This window comes from Serinus canaria, chromosome 6 (genome assembly GCF_022539315.1).
Source record: "Serinus canaria isolate serCan28SL12 chromosome 6, serCan2020, whole genome shotgun sequence".
NCBI classification, from domain to species: domain Eukaryota; kingdom Metazoa; phylum Chordata; class Aves; order Passeriformes; family Fringillidae; genus Serinus; species Serinus canaria.
Window position 1 is genome coordinate 29,328,851 of NC_066320.1, and position 24,200 is coordinate 29,353,050.

Here is a 24,200-nt window from a genome sequence, read left to right on the forward strand (position 1 = left end):
CTGAGCAGCAGGCACTTAGGCACGACTTTAGATGGCTTTACCTGGGCTGCAGCAGCAAGCCCGAGGGCAGGGATGAAGGTGTGACAGTGCAGACCTGGGGGAAATGAACACAAACAAAGGAGCTGGTACAGCACAACACCTGAATAGAGACAATGGAAATGAGCCATTCCCAGACAGCCCAGAAACTGAATTCCTGCCATCAAAAGGCATCCCTAATCTCTTAATGCATTAAGGGATTCAGTAGCCCTTGCAATTGCCTAAGCATTTAAAGGTTAATTGCAACCAGGATCTTTCAATGAAGTTATGTCAGAGAATAAAGGTTTCAGGAAATTCAGCCCCTGTAATTAAGAGATTGATATCACAGATCCACATCTTCCAGAGCTTTGTGCAGTGCCTAACTCTGACTCCTCAGCTTTCCTCTGGGACTCAGAGCAGCACAAATAAGCACGTCTCACAAATAAGTTCATGTCTCTGTGAGGCTGAAGGCTTCAAAACCCCCCAATCATTTCTTCTGGGTCTAATCACTAAACCCAGGGCTGTACTGAAAGGCTCCAGCATTCCTTTAAAACTCCTGGGTGAACCACAGCACGCCAGATACAAACATTATAATCTTCTTTCTTGTGGCCTTTTTGTTAGGAGTTTTGCTTTTGCTTCTCCTGCAGACATTCAAATTCCCACAGTGACCCACAAAGGGATGCCATGAAGGGGTGGGGTGCTGCTTCTCTCTACAGCAAAAAGGAACTTGTTTTATTCACTTGTGGCAGCAAAAGGCTTCATCACACCTATATCTTTGTGTTTCCTGGGTGACAGCTACGAGGCCCTTGCCTGGGATTAAGGAAAGTGGGGAAGATGTAAAAAAGCTTCTGGATGTGACACCAGAAATGGCTGGAGGTGATAGATAGGAGTGTGAGAAGCTGGTGAGACAGACAGCAGGGAAAGGAAGGTCTGTGTTCAGGGGTAGTGGCAGAGGAGTTATGTGAGGAATAGCCAAATTTGACATAATTGAGGGCCTGAGTTCCTGGTGGGGAGCAGGGGCAGCATTGCCCAGGTAATCCATCACACCTGTGCCTTCAGCTGCAGAGATGACACTGTGACACCCACAAGCAGAGCTGGGGAACAATTTCATGCCCCAGCCCTGCCAGAATCAGCTCATCCATTTAGTGCTCAGCCCATTTCATCCACGGGGTGTTCTGAGAAGAGAGTTTAAGAGCAAAGCAGACAAAACCCACATCATCTGCCTGCTTGAAAAACTAGAAAACACTCTCTTCATCAACTGGTATCTCATGGCTCAAAGGGTCCTTCTTTGAGACAGGGATTTTCCTCATGGAACAAGGTGAGAACAGGCTGACATGTGGGGCTGGCACCCCAGACTCAGAATTTAATCTTTCTCGATCAATCTCTTTCACAAGCCCAAGCCCATGGAAAGAGCAAAAAGAGATGCCCCAGAGGAGAACCAAGGAAAGCCCTTAGCCAAGCATACAGGATCATTAGGACTAAGCTGGAGCACTTAAAGCCCAGTTTTTCCCCTGCTGCCTGTCCTCAAGTGCCCAGCAGGGAATCAGAGAGGTGCTGGATGCTCCATCCCTGAAACATTCCAGGCCAGGCTGGATGAGGCACAACTTTTAGCAGTCCACATCATTATTGGGGTTTCATTAGCAGGGTTGCTAATGAGAAATGGGATTGAGATACAAGTGAGCATTTTCCTTCCAGGGACAACAGATTGACCAATACTCACTAACAGAAGCAGTAAAAAGCAGGATGTGGGTTTGTGCCATCTGGGCAGTTTCCACAGAGAACAAGTCTGGAGTCCTGGCAGACCTGGAGGAATCCACCTGGCTGCTAGTCAGAGAATGTGTTGCAAGATGCATTTGTACCCTCATGTTTAAGGTGCTCCCTAAGCTCAGAATTTGGCATTGATTGGTGAGAAGGGAGCACAGTCCAGGCTCTCCAAACCTGGCAGCAGCCACTGCCTTCAGACTGAGCTGAAAGGCTTCACATCCTGCAAAGTCTCACTTGCCAGCAACAGCAGAACTCCACAGGCTGGCAAAGATGAACCTAAAACTTCATCCCCACGAGATGAAAATCAAGAAGAGCTCATACAATCTTGCCCTGGCAGAAACAACAGCAAAACAAGCAGCCCTTGGCAGGCAGGAGAGATGCTCTGTAATGCACTTCTGGAAAGTGCCCTGCAGTGGTACTGACACTACCTGCTCAGCTCAATAACTGCCTCAGAACACAGAGCAGGCAGTGGAAGGTCAGGTGGAAATTAGATTCCAAAAGAGACAGTGCACATTTAAAATTCTCCAGCCTCGGGAGGACAGAATTGAGTTGTTTATTCAGGAGGAAGCATGTCTGGCTAACATTGAGTTTGCATTTAATTGACACTGATGAACAATAAAGTTGCAAACTCCTTTCACCAGTGCATGAATGTGCAGAAAACAACCTGCCACAGAACATTATAGAGGAAATGCTGTCCTTCAGCATCCTGCAGCCTTCTGCCATGTGAATCACAGCCCATTTAACAATGACATGGACGCTGGGCTGCTCAGGGGAGGGAAAGGCAGCTCTGACCATTACACACCAGCCAACATCATTAGAGTCAATTACCCTATTAGCACTGAAACAGACCTGCTACGTGCCCGGGGAGCCTCAACGCTCTTCAAGTGCTGCTTTCAATGGAGATCAAAAACGGGCACAGGAAAACATCCAGCTGCTCACAACCAGCACTCAGCACCCGGCAGCATTGGGTCCCTAATTAGGATTTAATAAGCTGGTAATTGTAATGGCAGTGGTCTCATTAGCCTGATACCTCATTACTGTGAGTACAGATCAAGTTGAGAAAGCCAGTCAACCTTGCAAGCCTTTCCAAACAACCAGACAAGAGCTGATTAAAGCGAGTGCTGCTTTTGAGGCAGTTCCTAATGAAAAGTCCAAATTCATGGCCAATGGGAAACCAACAGTAATTTGTGTCACTCTTTTAAAGAACATCTTTAGTGAGAGGCATGGGACCAGGAAGTTTGTTAATGCTAAATAAATGACCAAAATAAAAAGGAAGAATTTGTAGCAGCACTACAAAACAAGGAGCACGCAACTGGAACAAGGCTTGCCCCAAGACAGTCCAGGGAAATTCCTAATGACTGATCAGGGTAAAACCCCTAAAGCAGACCAGCACATTGCTGAATCTCGAAGAACTTCATGGCTCTTGGCTCCTCTCTGTGTTTATTGAAGGTGTCACTTCAGGTGCACACTTGGGCACTGCTCAATAGCAGGTGAAATCATGCAGTTTTCACTGCAGTGCTCAGACTGTCTGATCAAATGTCTGTCTGCTGACTGTCCTCTGCCTCTGATTGTGCAAGATCATAGCTAAAGGTCCAAAATAAAGTAATGCATTTATCAATAACAGAAATGCAATGTGTTTTATAAATACTTTTGATTTCAGGAATTTAGATAAAAAGTTTGACTATTTCGTGAACAAAACTGGAGCACAGATGCCATCTCATGCTGGGTAATCCCCTAGAAACCAATCAATCAAGAACTTCTGAATGCAAATCAAAAAGCCTTTAGGCTCTGTTGCTCACCTTTATTCCAATCAAAAACATTAAGTTTACTGAGGCCAGGATTTTGCAGCAAAGTCATTTTATGCCACCTTTTAAACTCAAGAGAGCAACATGAGCAGAGAGTTGGTAAAATGAATTCAAAATAATCAACTCATTAAAAATAAATATCAAAGTGGCTTCATGAAAATCAAATCTCTAACAAAAAAAGAACATTTCTGAGCTTGATTTCTAAGTATCCAACTAGACAGTTTTAAAGTTCCTGTGAGTGTTTACCAAGGCAGAGACATGTAAAAAACCTCATACAGGAGGGAATTGAAGGATTAACTTTTTTTCTTTTTTTTTGTGAAAAGATGCTTGCAGAACAAATCTGTATATTGTCTTTCAGTCATAGAATACTTTGCCCTACCACAGAGAGAAAACTGTGCCCTTACCCTCATGGGTAATTTTGGGATGGCAGAGGATGGATTTGCACAGAGCCCTTGGAGCAGCAGCCACCCCATGGGCTGTCACTGGTATCACTCAGCAGCTGTTACCTCCCTGTTCACAAAAGCAATGAGGTTCATGGCCACCAAAAATGGAGGAACCCTTCAGGAGCCTGAAAATGAGATTTTTTTTTAGCACTTGAGGAGGACTTTGCTGATATCAGCACTAGTGTTTCCAAGAGCCACGAGCTGGTGGCTACCTGACCCTGCAGGAAGCTGGCTCAGGGAGGGCACGCAGCAGAAATCCTCTCCCTTGCCTGGTTTTGTGTCTTTCAGCATCTTCAGGAAATGTGTTCCTTTGTGGGAAAACCCCCAATGAGTTTTGATAAGTGACTTCATGGCATTACCATAAGGGAACCTTTTGTTCCAGTCCCAAGGTCTCCTTTCCTTCCCTTAAAATGAGATTTCTTGTGGTGTAACTCAATGACCTCCACTAAGCAGAGCTATTCACGAACATCAAAATTAATCTTAATGCTAGAGTAATGCAATTTATGGACAATTCAAAAAAGCATTCAGCACTTACAATTAGGACATAATTACGAGTTGGAAAGGAACCCAAATAACTATACCTGCTTTTCCTCACACAAGTTACTGGTCTGACAGTCTCTTGCAAAACAATTCCACAAATCCTTCTGGAGTGATCGAGCAGGGAAGTCCTGGTCCTTCTAATGGCATTTTGTGTAATATTATGATGCTACTGGAACCCACAGGTTTCCCTATATTTACCCAGAGGCCAGGCAGCTCTGTTATCTGATGGAGGAATGAATCTATCTATCTATCTATCTATCTATCTATCTATCTATCTATCTATCTATCTATCTATCTATCTATCTATCCATCTATCTATCTATCTATCTATCCATCATCTATCTATCTATCTATCTATCTATCTATCTATCTATATCTATCTATCCATCTATCTATCTGTCTATCTATCTATATCTATCTATCTATATCTATCTATCCGTCTATCCATCTATCTATTTATATCTATCCATCCATCCATCCATCTGTCCATTCATTTATCTATCTATCTATCTATCTATCTATCTATCTATCTATCTATCTATCTATCTATCTATCTATCTATATCTATCTGTTTATCCATCCATCCATCCATCCATCCATCCATCCATCCATGCACTTAGAGGCTTGACCATGATGAATTCTGCCTCCTCACCAAAGCAGTTGGGCATTTCCCTCATGGACTCCTCAGCAGCACCACGCTGGCTGTGGGGGCCAAGGAATGGCCCAAAGAGCAGCAGGCAATCTGTGTTTGGCAGATATTGCAGGCTGAGCACTTGTGTGTTTTCTTCAGCTGTTTTGGTAGTGCCATCCCTCAAGAGCTGTGAGCAGAGCCATTTTCTCAGGGAAAGCCTTTCCACCCCTCCACCACAGACAACACTGCAGGCAAACTGAGCCCACAGTCTCTTTTACCATTCCTTGGTGAAGGAAATGGTCTGCAATGAACTCTCTGAGGCCTCAGCAGACTCAAATAAATTGTGTAATTTCTGGCTTAACCAGACTCTGTATGGATCTTTCACATGTCCCAGTTTTACAGAACATCCCTATTTAGTTTGTGCATAATTTAAAGAGCAGCTGAGAGCTGTTTCCTTCCTTGTGCAAGACTGGATGCAGCCACATGTCTGAGCACTTTCCTGCACAAACATCTCAGCTCAAAACTGCAGCATTTGGTATTTTGCAGGGAAGCCCCTGCCAACTTCAGCAGGGGTAGAGCTTCAGTCTGTGTCTGTACCCCTGGAATCCCTCACCACTGGGTTTTGTCACCTCGTTTCACTGTTTTCCTTACCACCACCACTTCATTTTGTGGTGCCAGGTTTGCCTTATGGTTTAGAGGAAGTTAAAATATATTTTCTTACTAAGATATGGACAAGAAGTCACTCTGTGGTGACACTAACCCCTGACATGCTGAAGCAATGGCCAGCACACATCCATCTTCAGCACAGATGTCCCCAAAGAGCCCCGCTGAGTGTCTTTCAGTAATCAGGCAGATTACTGAAAGTTGGGTGTTTTTATCTCTTCAACTTCCAGGAATTCTCCACCAAGTGGGAATAAGCTTTTCTGACAGCTCTGAGTCAGAGTGAAAGGCAGAAAAAGTGACAGGTTTGTATGACTTGAGAATAAAACCGGAGAGAACACATCTGCAACTTCCTACATATTGAAGAAGGCTACAAAAAAAGTGACAGCAGAAGAAAATCATACAATGTTGGAACCTACAAATCAGGAGAACCTGACTGACAGCACAGCAACAACTAGAGAATAACAGACTAGAATTGCTGGTAGAAAATTTAAATATATTTAAATTAATTCCCCCATTCCCGAGAAAGCAATTATGTTGACGCTAGAAGTACCTAAGATTTCAATCTGTTTTGAAATATCAAGCTGTCAATATTTTCATCCATTTTGCAAATAACCATTAAGGGGAATTAAAATGCAACATTGCTCAAGGATTGCCAGTACATCATCCACATAGGAGAGAGATTAAAGCTGCCTTGACAGCTGCAGCCTCACCCAACTGCAGTAGATGAACTGCCCACTCCAGAGCAGCACTCAAGGACAGGAGTGTGGAGAGAAAAGGATGCAAACACCTCTAACACAGTGTAAAGTCTCTCCAGGGCACATCTGGACAGCCAGAAGCACAGATCAGGACCACTAAACCCAGAGGATCTCAGGTCCTGGTGTTTCTCCTCAGAAAAAGGCAGAGACTGTCTAGGTACATTGCTGTTCTTCCTGAACTAAGCAGTCCTGTCCTGTCCCAGCCTTTCTCCATCCAAGCATCTGCTTTTGGAGACACACAAAGTAGCCCAGACTGTGCTCTGGCTAGGGAGGAAGATGGGGATTTGAAGGTGTCCAGCATGATCCAGCCAGAAGACACTGGACAGCTGAAATAGAAACAATATGTGAAAAACACATGAAAAGTTAAAAATTTCAGCCACAACTCAGGAAATACACTGAGGAAGCTAAAAAATGCTGAAATTGTGCCTATTGGGGCACACACAGGTTTTGCACAGGCTCAGTTTGTGGTCAGAGATAAGCTCTCCCAAGTGGTGAAGTGCTCCCTCCATTCTGTTCATGAGTTGACATATCCAACATGACCCAGGACTTTTTAAATTAGCTCTTTATGACTCTGAAAATTATCAGAGATTAATATTGAGAGCCAAAGCTATTGTTTGAAATTTATCTAGCCAGGAGAATAATTATTTCTTCTGTATGAATATCCTTTTTTTACTTTAAATTCAGTTTATTAGCCTTATTTTGACTGATGAAAAATCAAATAAGTCACATAGTTCAATTAAAAGCAGCCAGACATGTTGGGTTTTTTCCTGTGCATATGTAGCCTACAAACAAAGAGAATAATATAATAATGGCCAAAGCATTTGTTTGTATTCAACAGAAGAAGAATTCATCAGACTAAAGCAATCTCGAACTAAGTCACTCTGAGGATGCAAACCAGCAGAAAGTTAAATTAGCTCCCGAGGAACTAAAACTTCAAATGTATGGTGACTTCAGGATGCTTTTAAAAATCAATAGAGTTCTTGAAATACTTTATCTACAACCAGCCACTGGCTGCAAAGCAGCTAAATCAGTGTAAGGGTGGTTTGTCCTACCCTGGGAATGGTTGAAAGGAGACAGGCACCATTTGGGGGTACAATGACACCCTGCCCTCCCCAGCACACAGCTCCCAGCCAGGCTGGGCAATCCCACTCTCCCCAGAACACTTCTATCAGCACACAGCTCTAAACTCTGGAACACGTGGGAAAATGCCCTCAACCAGCCAGGGGCAGTCCCTGCTGCTCTGGCATGACAATGTTTTGTAGTTTGCCCAGCTTGATTCAGCTTTCTGCTCCTTTCTTCCCCAAAGGCCTTGGGAGAGTGGTGTTTTCATAGAATCACAGGCTGGTTTGGGTTGGAAGGGACCTGAAAGCCCAGCCAGTGACACCCCTGCCATGGCAGGGACACCTTCCACTGTCCCAGGCTGCTCCAAGCCCTGTCCAGCCTGGCCTTGGACACTTCCAGGGATCCACAGCTGCTCTGGGCACCCTTTGCCAGTGCTTTACCACCCTGAGTAAAGAATTGCTAATATCTAACCTGCTCTCTTACAGCTTAAAGCTGTTTTCTGCTCACTTACAAAAATACAGAGCAAAGGATAATTTTTTGTTTCCCCTTTATTAGGCAAACCACCTCCCATGCCTGAAGGTTATCCCTGGGCAGACACACACTGCCATTACATCTGAAATTAAAAATCATGCTGCAGCACAAGTGGCCCAGGCCTTGGGGACCACTGTGCACGCAGTCCCAGCTGAGCACAGACCCTTCATGTCCATCCCACCCAGGATTTGGATTTTTCCAGGATTTGGAAACAGGAAGCCACAATTTTGATTTCTTACAGAGCCCAGAGATGATTTAGCTCAGGAGGGGTTTGGTAAATGGGCCTCAAAGGTGATTCCTGACATTTGCAGATCACTGACTGTGGTTTATTTAGAGTAACAATCAAAGAAGCAAGTGTGACAGTGAGGCACAGAAGGGCCCTGCAGATGAAACAGCAGCAGTGTGGATGTGAGACTTCAACCAGAACCACTGGGGCTGCTGCACTGCTCTGCTCAGTCTCCCTCCCTCAGCTTGGACCTTCAGGTGCCAGGAGATCCTCCTAGGATGAGCAGATGTGCTGGCAAGCTGACAAGAGGACCTGGCAAGTTATAAATTTATCAGTCCAAGTTCAGAGAGTTTGCAGCAGATTTGCAGAAACTCTTTGCTAAATAGAGCCGATGAAATACCATGCTAGAATTTTTCTTGTTTCCTTTTACCCAAGCAAATCCCCAATTCATCAGCAGGGGCAGAGCGTGACACCACAAATTTCCACCTGAACCTTTGTCACCTGTCATGTGAGAGTTCAGACCCTTCGGTCTGCCCAGCAATTCCTACAATGGAGAAGCTCTTCCACATGAAGAAATTCACTGGGAAGCTACACAGCAGGAACTGACAGTGCTCCCAGCAGAGAGAGGTCAGCATCACATTCCCACAGCACTGGGGTCCTGCTCACTGCAGGGCTCACAATACGCTGACAAGGAGGTGAAGAGTGAAGAGTGAGGTTCACGTGCCATCATCACCCAGGGAAGTGCAGAACATTGGCTACAAAGAGCCACAGGACTTCATTTTACTCAGCCAGGGTGTGAGAGCTCCAAACATGTCTGATTGTAGTGACTTACAAAGAGAGGCACTGGGAAAACGTGATCCTAATCCTGCTTTCACAAGGAAGAGCTGCTGCTAACCACAAAGGGCATCCTGGCACTGTAGCAGCTGTAAGAAGGGGTAGCTTGATATACAGCAGCTAGTAAGAAAAGGCAAATTCAATGCTGGAAATTATTAAGGAAGAAATAATAAAACATAATTATGCCAGAGCATGAATGAACTGAAGCTGTTTTTTCATTCCATGTCACATTCCCAGAGGGAAATGAGTATGGAAGCAGGATTTCACTTTATGGGTGTTTCTCCCCTGCATATCTGTAACTATGGCACTCTGGGAAGCAGATCAGAGCCTTAGCTGGCAAGCACATTTCACTTGAATATGTATTCAGAAGTTGTACCTGAGGGAACAAATAGGATAATGAGATTATTTCCAAAACAAGTGGATAATCACCAGGTATGACGCATCTCTGCATTTTAAGGGCAATGATTATTTTACAGCTTGGATGGAATGCTGCCTCACATCCATTCCAAACTGTGCACCTGAAACAACTGAGGCTGTCTAAGCAACTGGGAACAGCAGGTGCCTGCTCAATAAAGGCTTAATACAGAAACAATTAAGAAAAAGAACCAAGCAGGCCTGTTTTCCTTCTGCTCTTGCACAGGTAGGACTGGTCCTGTCTGCCAAGTTCTGCCAAGTTCCAGCTCCTTCCAGGAGGTGGGTTCAAGTACCAGCAGCCCATGGACAGTAACTGAGACCTCAAATCAGAAATCTGGGAGCACATACATTTTACTGAGGGATGGTACCTGCTAGAGAAGTCTTTTTTTTTCACATTGACCACACAGGGAATTCGAGTCAGGAATAGATAATTCTTAGATTTCAAGCCACGACCTGTTTCAAACTGAATGTCACTGCTCAGCCCCTCCTGCCACAGGAACAGCTCCTGCTGTGGAGCTAAGAGGTGAGATACAGTCCATCAGCTCTCCCATGGTGACTGCATTTGGGGTGTTTGCTGGCAATGCAATTCACTCCATGGTCACTGGATGTTTCCACAGGACAGCAGTGTGACACTCACCACAGGGATCACCTCAGCAGAGCCTTCACACCTATCCCACCTACCCCATAACTGAACAGGAGCTCTCATCCTGGCAATGCACCTCACGCACAGGGCAGCATCTCCCAACCACCCTGAGATATTAATTCATGAACTGTTCTCTGCACAAAACCATCCCGTTTGCTGATAAATGCCAGTGGTGCAAACCATGAGTAATAGCAAATAAATTATCCACTGCTCTCTAACAGAATCCTGTGCTGACCCAGGTCATCACTGAAACTGGAGCAATGTCTCCTAAGGAACACTAATTGAAAAATAATACTAATGAGGCAATAAGTGCATTACTAAATCCATTCTGTTGTCATCATTAGGCAAGTCAACATGCCTGTTCTCGGCTAATTAGGTCAGATAGCAGAAGCTCAGAAAGATGAACATTAACCAAGTGTATCTGGAGCATTCCAGAGACAGCCAGAAGGGATTTCTGAGTACTCATTGCCTATGGAATTTTGGAATCCCCTTAACAAGTCATTCCAGTTAGATCAAGATACATTGGTTTAATCCTTTCCCTCACTCTCTCTAGCAAAGCACAAAGCACTCCAAGTTTCCAGCTGAGGCCAAATCAGCAAGTTTGCCCTGTTTTGCTCATGCAGTAATGCTGATTTTCTGTCCTTCCTGATAGACAGAGGACAACTTTCCCTCACAGGTGACTCTGGGCCCCATTCACAGCCACTCTATTTCAATGCTACAAGGGTGACATTTAGATTCTCCAGCCTTTTTCTTTTAACAGGCACTAGGGACATTAAAGTATCTTGCTGGGCCAGTATCACACTGACTTGTGCTAAATTTACAAAGTAAATTCCCATGGCTTGCAACTACTGGAATGACACCTTCCAGAATAAATCCACACCTGGTTCATGCCTGCCATAATTATCTATACCTGAAGTTTTTAAGCTACCAAAAATATCCTTGTTTATCCCAGATGAAATCCAGGATGGTTGCTGTCAACTGACCCTAAAGGCCCACACTGTGAGCTGAACTAAGTGCCCTTTGGATACCTTGTGCATGTCAAGGCATCACACAAAAATAAAAAACAAAACAAAACCAAAATTCTTTGTTTTCTCTCTGCTGGAGCTGGGTTGATGACAGGAGTCAAATTCAAGTGGTTGGTTTTTATTCCATAGTTCTACAGAATATTCCTTTCACTAGGGTTGTCACAGTGTACATGAGAAACATTTTTCAGTCACTCAAAACATGCCCTTTGTAGTTCTTGAGGGTTTTGTTCGGTTTTTGTAATTTTTAGAAAGTAAAAAATCATGTCAGGGACAAATGAAAAGGGATGAGTTTGGCTGATCACATTTCCATCAAATAACAGGAGTCAAAAACTTCAATGCATTAATCTGTAAACATTTCCCCAACAACTGCAGGAAGGAGATGCAGCTGAAGAAGAGTTGGGTACTGACATGGTTAAACCCCCAACCCCATCATTTGTACCAAAGACCATCTTAACCCTGTAATAACAACTGTCAACCATTAGTCAGCAAGCTGAATTCAAATATTTCAACTTCTCAAATAAAGAAATGAAATTAATCTAAAAATATTTTAATGTAGCAAGCTTGGCTATAGAACCAGTGCAACATAAAGAGGACACCCATTGTATAACCAACTTCACTGCTTAACAGAGTAAGCTACAGATGCAACAGATTCACCACAAGTTATTTGGTTAAATTAAATACTGAAGTTAGAATCATGCTGTTGGTAATTCTGGTTTTACAGTACCAATGCTCAAGTTGGCTGAGTTAGTTTGACTGTTAAGTAAAATGCAAGTTTACAGAGAAACAAAATCATTTAGTATAGTATCCTGTATTCTGTTCCATGCTCAGTCACAATGATAATGTCTTCAACAGATAAACAACATTTCAGCATTATGTAAATAATGCCAAATTTACAACATAATACAGTGCTCAACAAACAGATTCCTCAGGCATGGGGGCAGTGGTGACAATGCTAAACAGGACTAGAAGCATCCAAGCCCTACTCAGTGCATACACAGTGGACCACACTGACAGGAATGCTTTACCTTTTGATGGAATTGTCACTCTAGGAGTTTGTGTCCCAAACGTAATGCAATGGAAAAGGAATGTTAAACCCTTGCCTCAGACTTGAAGCAGAAGCACTACATGTTATTTACAAACCTGAACCAGTAAAACCACTTTAAGACCAGAGAAAAACTGTGATCACTTGACAGAGATGACAGAGCTTGGTTACTGTACTGTGTGAACCAGGATGGTAATGAAGTTGTAAACAAATTTAACCAAATTAGGTTAATGCATATATTCTTAACTCAAGAATATTGCCATTTCAGCAGACAGTGATTTTTAAAGCTAAGGACACTATCAGAGGTTTTATTTTTGTTTAAAGCCAAGACTTTAAAAACCTGGAAGATGGCAAATTATTTTTGTTCCTTATTAGCCTTCATTAACTTCTCCACAGCACACTTCAACAAAATTTTCAAACCCCCTGATTTTATCTAATTCTGCTCCAACTTAAGTAGCTGGTAGCAAAGCTGAAGCAGACACTACCAACACCTGAAAATCCCTTTCAGAGAGGCTTGGTTTACACCACTGGGGAAGAGTTCAGATTGCTGGCATTGCCCTACATTGAACACAAAACACTGAAGCATTAGGTCTTGGAAAAGAAACACTTCCTCAAAATTATACAGGCTTTGCAAATATGCAAAGAAAGACATAGGAAAATCATATTTGAACCTCTCAATCCCAGCAGTGTCAAATTCATTCTTCCTCCCCACCCTCCAACTAAATCACATTGCCAAAGTGGCTGGCAAGACACTGATGGAATTAAATCCTCTGACATAAAGCCTGGATACAAAACAAAAAGAAACTTTGTCCCTGCCGCATCTATTTTTTTCTTTCTTCCTTGCATTTTGTAGTGAACCCATACAAGCATGAAAGGAGTTGTGTTAGTATTTCGTCTTGTTTTTTAAAACAGGCATAAGAGTTGTGCCAGACAAAACTGAACAAACTTTTATTTCACTTCAGAAAGATTTTTTTTTTTATATTACCAACTTATTTTTCTTCATAACTAAAGGTAATAAAAAATAAATCCATAGTAAAGAAAAAAAACCCCAAACCCTGTAATCAAACTGCTTTTTCAAGTATGTTTCTCCCCTCATGAAAGAGCTGCATTAGCCATATAGCTGATTAAACCCACATCACAATGAGCAGACTTAGCCCCTAGGCCCAGATCTCCTGGAGATGGGCTCAGCTGGATCTCCAGGACACAAAACTGGAGGCAGGAGGCAGATGGGCACATGCACACTTGACATCACTCCTGAAATCCCTGATTCAGACTACACCCACTGTCACAGCTCCATCACATCCCCCAGCAGGAGAAATGGCACAGGAGCCACACAGTGATGTTGGACAGGTACCGTTGCTCAGCCCAGTGCAAATCTTGTGCTGATGGAGATGCACTTTGCAGAGCTACCAGACTGGAGAGTTTTGCCCACAGTGTTCTTGAAGAGCACAACATAAACCACATCCTGGTATTTTGTTCAGTCTGGAATTCTCATCTTCATCTATTGCAATTATGGAATCACAGAATCACAGAATAGTCTGAGTTGGAAGGGACAAGGATCATCCAGTCCAACTCCTGAGGCCAATGAAATATCAGTGAGGGAGATTCTACAAGAGTTGGTCCCTGCATTAAACACTTAATACACATGAAAAATTTGGGACAATCTTTCAAGTCAATATTAGTGATGGTGATAGGTTCAACTTTCCTTCCTTCCTCCTTATTTTCACTTCCTATTAATGCAAGAGAAAAGTGCAACTTTGCAGCATGTTTGTTCACATCAAGTTTTTCCTCAAGAACACATTTTGCAGTAACAAAATATGGTCTATAAAGTCGCAAAGTGCACAAGCTGAAGGCACAGAGTACAAACACATAGGAAAACAGATTTCAAAATACCAAGTAACAAATAAAAGAGATAAAAGAAAAATCTGGAATTCAAAACTCCCTGACAGAAGATACATTTATATGGGACCAACTCTTGAAAGATGACAGGTTTTAAACTAACAAACAAATACTGCAAAATAATGAAACTTTATTCTTATTATTTAAGTAGAAGCTCCAGAAAATAACTTGAAGTTTAAAATCTAATACACTGACATGTTAACTAGTTTTAAGAATGTCCTTAATATTAAGAAAAGAGTGCAAAAAGGATTCTTCCGTTCTAATGCTTTTGGAAGCTGCTGATTTTGGCTGCCCATTCCCACTTTGAAAGGATTGTTTTTCAAGGTGCATTCCTCACAAAGGTCACAGAAGAAGAGCTTGTTGATAGACCAGACCAAGGAATTTGTCTTTCAAAGTCATTCCAACTGTAGCAGCAACTGACATTTTAATATATAAAGAAGAAAGTCCCAAAACTCTTCTTTGAGGCATAGTTTGTGTCAGAGCTTGAGTATCAGCAGTTGCCAAAGGAGGCTCCAGATATCACCTGTGCTCCTCCAGTGTCTGTTCTGGCCAGGAATAGAAGCTGATCCAGTATATTCACTATCTGTATCCCCTGGAGCTTGCACAAGCTGATGAGCCATCTGAAATTATAGAAGTTAAGAAATTCTCTCATGTTAAACTTCCACATTACGTCCCTCAAAACACAGCAGTGTCTGCAAAACATTCACACAGAAATGTCCATTCAGACATTTCAGCCTACAATAAGAGTTCATGATAAAACAGTGACATTTTATGGTAGGGAATAAAGTGAATGTACTCAGCTGAAAGCACATGAGGAAACTGGGTGGTAAGAGGGCCATAAAATGAGCAGAAGGTAACAACAGTACCAGAACAGATAGCATTCCCAACGGCTCTATGTCCAAGCAGTTTGTGTTATTTCTTGGCTTGGGAAGGGTTACATTGCAGACAGCTGTTCCATGTGGAGATGCAGCCTCTGACACCTCTCCCCACCCTGAGAACTCAGAATTCCACCAGGAGCTGCCTGGCCAAGCTGTGAGGGCAGGGCTGGATCTGTACTTACTGTAAGTTAACTCTTCTCCAGCTCTCTTGCGTGACTGGTCACCTCTGTGGGAGAAGGCAAAGAAAGGTGTTTTCAGGATAACCTCAGTTAAAGACCTCCCTGTTCCTCTGGACCTTCAAAGGTCCCTACCAGCCCCAACCATCCTGTGATCTTCAAAACAGCAGTGAAACACCTCAGCACAATCAGCAGCTTCTAGAGATTTAGGAAAAAAATGCAAACTTAGTACTACTACTACTCAATTTACTGGAAGTGTAAGCTATATTTCATAGATTTAATTAGCTGATCATTTTGCTACAGACAGTAGGCTTGATCTCATAAGATAATTTTTTACAAAATAAAAATTAGGAAAAAATGTTCATATGTAGTTGGAGCTTAAAACATGCATAAAACTGTTTTCCTCACTTTGAACTCCTCAACCAAACTTTACAGAACTATGGGAAAAAACTCTGAAAAGATGCTCCTTAATGTTACAGACTCTAAGCAAGTCTGAGCTGACAACACTTCTCTTTAAGCAGAAGATTTTACCACTTAATGGTGTTGATAAGCTGCTGTTCTTCAACTAGAAGCTGATGTGCAATTACTGCTGCTGAATACACCTCACTGTGCTGTGTTCCTCATGGCTATTGCTTTCAATCTTACTAATTCTGTAGGTGGCTGATAATAGTTCTGCTTACCAAGTGCATTTCACCAGTTTCACATTGCTTAGAGAACTAAACATGACATTTCAAATACTAACAGTCTATATCCACAAAACCAACTGGTTTGAAAAATGTTTTTCTTTAGTTACCTGAAAATGAGAGACCTGGCTGTGAAGTTCTTTGGCTGCTTCTGTAAGGATGAAAGACTGTAGGAAAGGCTGGGAAGCGTAGTAAGGGACACTGACCATTGCAACGCAAAATACATTTCAAAAAACCACTTGGTTTTGTGGATGTAGACTGTTAGTACTTGAAATGTCACATTTAGTTCTCTAAGCAGTGTGAAACTGGTGAAATGCACTTGCTAAGCAGAACTATTATCAGCCACCTACAGAATTAGTAAGACTGAAAGTTTGACAACACCAAATTGTTCCCTTTTCTGTTTTGCTCTGTACAATACATTCTTTTGTCAGCATTACATGCCTACTCAGTTACAGAGTCTCACACTTCTATTTCTTGGGCTAAATGCACTGCTTTTCTCAGCCAAGGGTCTGATGGTTTTATTATTGTTTATCTCTCAAAAATTCTTTTCATCAACAGCCAGCCTTTACAAGGAAAGAGTCTGCACCACATCATTTGCATTTGGGTCAATAGTACAGCTCTGCAGCTCAATAATTTACCAAGCTGTGAAGAGAGAGATGACCTCTGAGGAAAACTTTGGGGTATGAAATCCAGAAATACACTCAGCACTAAAGATACCCACATCTAATGGATGTTCAAATTACAGGGCCAGACTCTCAGCATTGCACAGGTAACAAGGAAAAATGAAGATGTTTTCTCTTTATGAAGAAATGAACCTCTTGGGAGTAGAGCAAGAGGCTTCCCCAGCCTGATCTTATATTGTGAGAGTACTGCAGAAATGGTGAAAGTGCTGTGCCTTGGTCTGGGCAGAAAAACAGAACACTACAGAGCAACAGGCACTGCCCAGAGGGATCAATTTACATTTGAACATTTTCTGCTGTGTCTTTTACTGTTTGTTCCTCCCCCTTTTCCCCCTCCCTGATTCAATACTCAGATGGGAAATGTCTATTTAAAATAAACACCTTGCCTGTATAAATAACTCTGAAAGTGAAGTAAGGAGAAAACTGACATTTCCAGAAGCACCACAAATAAAAGAGTGCTTATAGAAAATAAACAACCAAAGTAAAGGTTAAAGTTGAACAGAACCATGATCATGCAGTAGAAGCACAACCAAAACCAAGGGATGCACGAACTGCAAGCAACCTGATCAAAAAATGTCAAGCCTTACAATTATCTACTTTTTAGGTAGCATCTGCAGGGCTGTTAGTGCTCACAAGACACTGAAAATAAGGCCATATTTCAGATACTGAATTGTGAAGGTTCTGCATTTACTCTTAAATTATTTCTTCAGTATTTTTAGGTGCATCCATTTTTATCATTTCAGCACTGTCCTGCACAATCACTACTAAAGATTAATAATCATTACCTAGTAAATCCATTCTGAATAAGCTCTCTTTGAAGTTTCTGGTCTTGAGCAGCATATTCCTGAAGCTCAGATTCCACAGCAGGGGGTAGAATATTTGGGATGAATTTAGAAAATAAAGCTGGTGCCATCTGTACCCATTCTGTAAGAAGAGAGAAAACAATAACAAAATACATGGAAAAGATATTTTGTGACATTTTTACCATTTAACAAATGTAACTTCACTTTGAATACATATTAGGATCTTGAATTTTACAAAAAAAAGGAAAAAGAAAAAACCCCAAATCCAGAGAAACCATGCCTTAAAGCAGAACAAATAATAAGACTGTTGAAATCAGATGTCTACATGCAGATAGAAGAATTACTATTTTTCTCAACCTCATCATCAAGTTGAAATTCAGTTCTTGCTGCATCTCACAGGACCTGCTGAGTCCCCAGACACTCTTAAGGACAGGCAACTGATGATCAGCAAACTCACTTGGATAATTAGACAATGACTGTAACACTATACTCCAGGAAATCTATCCCCAAAATGTACCCTTCTCTCTCCTGAGCCTTACTTCTAAAAATCACAGTAGTATCATCATACAAACCTACTCCTCCATCCCCATTTCAACGGAATTCATGCATTTCTCTCACTGATCTTCCAAAGCTTAGACAAACACTTTTTTAATGTTCATAAGTCTAACCTGTACTAGTTCAGCTTCAGGACAGAAATGTGATTTAATTTCACTACACTGAACACTGTTTTACAGGAGCAAAACAATTTGCCTTGAAGTTGCTTCAAGGCTTTAAGACTAAACAAGGGATGAAAATTGGGTTTACAGCAACCATATAGCAAGTTCTGAGAAAAATAAATAGCCCTCAACTATTTCTGCAACCAGACTTTCCACAGGCTGTAGGAGTTACCCAAAATTTGATCTGAGAAAAAAGGGACATTTTTAAATTCACTGAGGAACATCACAAGTTTTTATACAATTCCCACAGTCCTGCAAACCAACTGAGGGAGCACTCAACCCCCTCATCCAAAGCAGTGGTAGAGGCTTTAAAAAGGACTGGCCCCAGTACTGAGCTGGGATTGAAAGAGAGTTTGGAAGTGTGACAGCTGTTAGGAACTTTCAACCTGAGAAGGAGAAGCCCCTGGCTGCCAGCCAGGGCACTCAGACACCCCCAGGCTGCTCCAATCCCACAGCACCTTCCCCTGGCCCCAGTTACCTGCTCACCAGTCCCACCAGACACCAATGGAGCAATCCCACAGGGAAAGTGAGCAGCACTGCCTCAGAGGAACCCTTGCTCTGAATGATTCAGAATTCATCCCCAAGAACTAGGATCACTAAAAAAAAGACTTATACACCAAGAAGTCTATCCTGGGCTCTTCAACTACTCAAAATCTGGCTGGTCCCATGGTACCAACCCAAAGCAGTGTCTGATGTGCTGCAGACAGCAAGACAGGGATCATCTGAAATGGAAAACTGAGAAATCACAAGTCCATCACCTACAATATGAAGTGTGGTCAAAGAACAATCACCCTGAATTGCTTTTAAAAGAGCAATACTTTTATATGTATTATGTATACAGCCTTCCTATCTTCGGTCCTGAACATTTTCTAAAACTGAAATTCGCACTGCCTTAAAATTGATGGAAGTATGTTCATTTTGCTGATGTAAAAATAGTCTTTGATTACAGAAAGTGCATCTTGTACATGTAGAGTCCACTACATTCCTGGTTTGTACACATGCTAAATATTGCACTAAAGCTTTTTTTAAGGGATTTCCATTCTCATTTCTATTCCCATAAATGGGGACTGCAAAAATAGACTGAAGCTCAGGAACAATCCACTCAGGCACGCCACAGTAAGAAACTATCAGTACTGTAAAAGGAAGGGAAACAGGTACCATTTATGTATGGATATTGTGAACACTTCCTGTTTCTAATAACATCTCAAATACAGGGTAGGACTCTCCTATGTTCTCCAAAACTTGGAAGATTCTTGTACAAAATTGAATTAAGTCTGCAATACCATCTTCCTTTCAATACAATTGTTATAGCATAAGATGCCACAATGTATTCACAAGTAAAAATTCAGCTCTTGCATGAAATAATACCAACAAAACAATGGCTTCATAAAAGAAACAGTCACTCATTCCCCTCATGCCAAAGATCTGGTTGTTTGAAAAGTGACTCTCAATACAACTTTCACCATTTCAATACCATGATTGACCCATTAACATCCTTCTTTCCTTATTTCTACAGAAAAGGAATGGATCTTCCCTTTGCCTCCAGAACAGAGGGCTGGGTTGGTTTTCTTTTTAAATATTTATTATTCACACAGTACCTTGCCCAGATGACAGACACGCAACAAGAACCAGGGTGAAACTGAGCATTATGATGCACAAAACACAAAAGACTTTGATGGTTAACTGTGCATTAGTTAGAGAGCAGACACATTGTGGCAAACAAATGACAATCACAGGATGAGATCAGTACAAACATTTTTCCTTTTTACCTGGTCGTAGTGTATACAGGCCTTTCACAATATTTGCCATGGTTGAAGGAGTTATTTGAAACGGTGTTGACTGAGCTTCCAAAAGTAAAGCTGAAACAAAATGAACACAATCAGCAACTTGTCCAACCAAGAAATACAGGTTCTTACACATAGATTCTTTTAATCAAAAAAATACACTAATGGTGCTTTTTTTTGGCACCTGATGTCCTCACAAATAAAACAACCACATATCTGATTTCAACTTATTCTCAAGAGTAATAAAACATCACCTTTAGATAAAAGTAACCTGCTCAAATTATGTCGAGGTAAAATGTGCAATAACTTCTCTTTCATTCATTGGAGGTAGCAGAGGTTCAGCAAGACCAAGCAGGTGATGGCTTTAAGTATTCAGACACAGAACTGAAGCAAACTCATACCAAGTGTGTCAAACACCTGAAGATCCACAATTCCTTACTTTACAGCATTCAGAATTTTGCACATAAAACTAAGATGGATTCAAAGTCTATGTACTTGTAAACATACAAAAAGAAAAGTTGTTCTTTTAAACACGAGCTAATAACTGCACCTTCCTCTTGAGGAAAAACCTGCTAATAGCAGATTTACTGTTTATGTTGTGACATACAGGTTTTTATCCTTATTTGTATTTACATGAGCTTTGTACATACGTCTGAATTACAGAAACACACACCTACAAAAGAAAAAAATTAAGAAAGTGTAAAGGAACTGCTACATCTTGATTTTTATTTCTCTTCCAAGCAGTTGAGCACCTTTCTGTGCCCACCATAGGAGGAGAAATGACTCTTACAATTCTACCCAAGGGATATGTCTCTAGGGCTTACTTTGGAGAAGCTCTGCTTTTTTAGCTTCAGAGTATCTCCAGTTCTGGCTTCAGCATCTGCCACTAGAATACTTTAAATAGAAAGAAAAATCTTCAGTAGCATGTTTTTCCTTCTCTTTCTGAAACTATTTAAGTGACTCATGTCATAGGGAAATGAAAACAAAGTACTTTTTTAACCTTCAAGTAATCAAAGTTGTTATATTTAACTGTTATGGATGAACTTGTCTTACAAAGAGCCATCTTAAAACTTCTGGCTCATTTCAGCAGAAGCCTTGAGGGTATGAGAGCCTGTGATTAGTTCTGTAATGACATATTTACAGTCCCTCTCCTAAAGGTTTGTCAAACAGTCTCTTGGCAGCCAAGAAAGTTGGAAATCACAGAATTAAAATGGGCATAGTACTTTATGTGACAGTAATGCACAATCCAAACAATGTCTGTGCATATACAAATATTTATATATTTAATTAGACTGTGGCCACTTCAGCCTAAGCATCACCAATAGATTTGCAGAATATCCAAAGAACTGTGAATTTGTTCTTCATATGTAGACACTAAATTACGCAAAACAAATTAATTAAAACAAAAAATCTTCATTACTTTACTGCAGCTTTGGAAATTAACATTTCTTATCTTGCTTTCTGCAAATGCACACATCACCTGCTACAATGCAGATATAAATCACTCACTCCTGATTTACAGTCAATAAATAAAAGCATGACAGCATTATGTTCAACAAGATAACAAAGTAATGGCATGTATTTTCTGATTCTCAATAAAGAAAATTAAAGAGTATCCTGTTCAATAAGCAGTATGAACAGCATGAACTAATACAGTATAAACTAACCCAGCTTGTCCAAAAGCTGAACATCAAGCCTAAAAAAATGAATGGCACTGCTGTAGGATTTGTGTTTTTAGAATGATTTCCATAAGAGCAAACAAGACTCCTCTCTGGATAGAAGCAAATTATCTCAAACTAAATTTAAAGACAAAGTTGTAAAATAAGATGCAAAGATGTAAAACTTCTTTGCACATGAATTAATCTTCAGTTTTGCAATGAAACAAACTTAGACATTCATTAATCCTGTATTACTTGAGAGGCTCACTCAAGGAATAGAAACAGCTCTACCAGACACACTGAAATTACCTCTGTTATTTTACAATCTTACAAAAGACTAACAAATACTAAGGCTTAGAGTCTTGCTTTATTAGAATAATTAGTCAGAGTCTACAACACAAAAACTGCACAGACTCCTTGTATCCACTCCCAGAACTGCACCTTACAAAGACAGTGGAGGGAGAGGCAAAATAAAGCTGAACCTCAGCTGAATGAGAATGCTAATGGCACCATGATACCATCTGACCACCTCCACAGTGCTCACAAATTAATACCACATTCTACAGACTACATAAGTAACATGCAAACAAGTTAATTAACCTGGAAAGAGTCTGGAAAATAACTCCTGGAAGAATCGAAGAAGAGAAGTGTGGACTCCCATAATGAAAAATATTACATGCAGAAAGATACAAAATACTTCAAAATATTCTTGAACACAATACCCAAAATGGCCTCAAGGATTCTTGAGAAACAGTGAATGAACAGTATTGGAGTAAGTGAGGTGTGAACCTGCAACACTTCAGGTACCCTGCAGTAACCAAGTTACCCCAATAGTGCACAGCAGCACTGGAGAACCACAGCCCTTGATGAACATTTAAGCCACTTCCTAATTACAGTGAGGCACCTGGGGTAAGATCCAGGAGCCCAGTAATTCCAGGAGTAGCAGATGATATCTCAGTAAGTTGAAATTCAGTTCTTCATACCTCAAGACGGACTTGCAGAAACTAGGGTTCAGCTCTTCTTAAAAGCTTTTTTATCCTTCAACATTCCCTTGAAAACAGATTTATTTTAATTGCTGAAGATGTGCGTGCATATACAAATGCATTATATATTTAATTAGACTGTGGCCACTTCAGCCTAAGCATCACTGTTTCTGGTGGAACAGGAAAAGTTCTGCAACAAGGGCTTTTTTCCTCCCTCTGTAGTAATCTAACAATTTCTAAGTCAGCTATTTTAACAAATCATACCTAAGTGTGACTTAGGCAGGTGTGTTCAAAGCTGTAACTACTCAACAATGCAACTTAAAAAAATTAGAAACCATATTCCCACTAAAGCAACCCCAGCAGCTTCCACACCAAGGCATTAGTCAGCTGTGCTCTCCAGTCTCCAACAGCAGCAGAACCCACTGCTTAACATAAACAGATGCTGGAGATCTTTGTCCTGCTGTACAGACTGGGCTTTTCAGGACTTAATTCCACTGTGTATGCAACGTCTGCATTATTGTGCAGAGTGACAACCTCAATACTCCCTGGGAACTGAGCCCTTACAAAAGTGCACAGCATTTCTGCTGCCTTCTGCAGACCCCATGGAATCAAATCTGTAGTAGGATAAATTATCTTTCCCTCAGCCAAACTGTTCAGGGTCCATCTGACCACACAAACCTTTCCACTTCACTGTGATAAAATCCCATTCACCCTGAAGATGGTTCCTTTATCCCAGTCCATGCAAAGCACTGGACTGAACCCCAATGCCAACAGCAATTAAACAGGGAGGGAACTGCCACAGCTGGCAGCCAAAATGCAGCTGAAAGCTTTTGCTGTTGCCATTTTGGGTTGTGGTTTTCTGTAGGTTGGTCAGGTTTTTGTGCTTGTTTTGTATTGTTGTTATTTGGCAGCTCTGGTTTGTTTTTTGTTTGCTTGTTTGTTTTTACCTGCTGCCTATTTTATTATTAAATTGTCTGATGCAACTTGATCATTTATTACCTTTTCACTTCTTCAGTTCCTCCATATTAACTACTGATCTAGAACTTCAAAAGCCTTTTGAATGAAAACTGACTTTCTCTTTGGCTTAACCCTCACATTTGCAGTTATATCAAACTCCTCATGATCCAGAGGTTTTATCTTCCTTTAAACAGAACTAAATATAAATTTTTACCAACTTAACTTCACTGTAAGTTCGTAATGAATTAAAATGTAGATCAGAAAAAAAAAACATAAAAAAATTTTATTGCTATGCATTTGTTACTAGGCATTTAATAAAGCCACAGCTTGCTTTAAAAATATTCATTACATAGACCAAAAGCTTTATTAAGTACATAGTAAAAATGCTACAAAATAAAAATTCCAAGTCTTAATCACATGGAAAATATTCAGGGCTGTAAAAAGAATAAATATGAAAAGCAAAGCTATAAATGTAGAGATATATGCTTTTGGACTTGTATAACTGGAAAACAGGGTAGTATTTTCACACATATAATTTTATGAGGTCTTATTGAAATTGGAATATTATTCCTATTTCTTTGCCAAGGAGC

General features: G+C 41.1%; 1 protein-coding gene across 2 annotated transcripts in view; it reads right to left on the bottom strand.

The window, feature by feature from the left end:
- Window positions 1-11,453: 11,453 nt before the first annotated feature.
- Window positions 11,454-24,200, bottom strand: part of CACUL1 (CDK2 associated cullin domain 1) — a 43,757-nt gene continuing 31,010 nt past the window's right edge. For both annotated transcript variants that reach the window (XM_030241192.2, XM_030241191.2), the window contains 4 exons: window positions 19,998-20,087; window positions 17,495-17,633; window positions 15,353-15,396; window positions 11,454-14,912 (listed from right to left, as the gene is read on the bottom strand). In XM_030241192.2, the coding sequence (XP_030097052.1) occupies window positions 14,872-14,912; window positions 15,353-15,396; window positions 17,495-17,633; window positions 19,998-20,087 (314 nt within the window). In that variant the 3' untranslated portion in view covers window positions 11,454-14,871. The remainder of the gene's footprint in view (window positions 14,913-15,352; window positions 15,397-17,494; window positions 17,634-19,997; window positions 20,088-24,200) is intronic.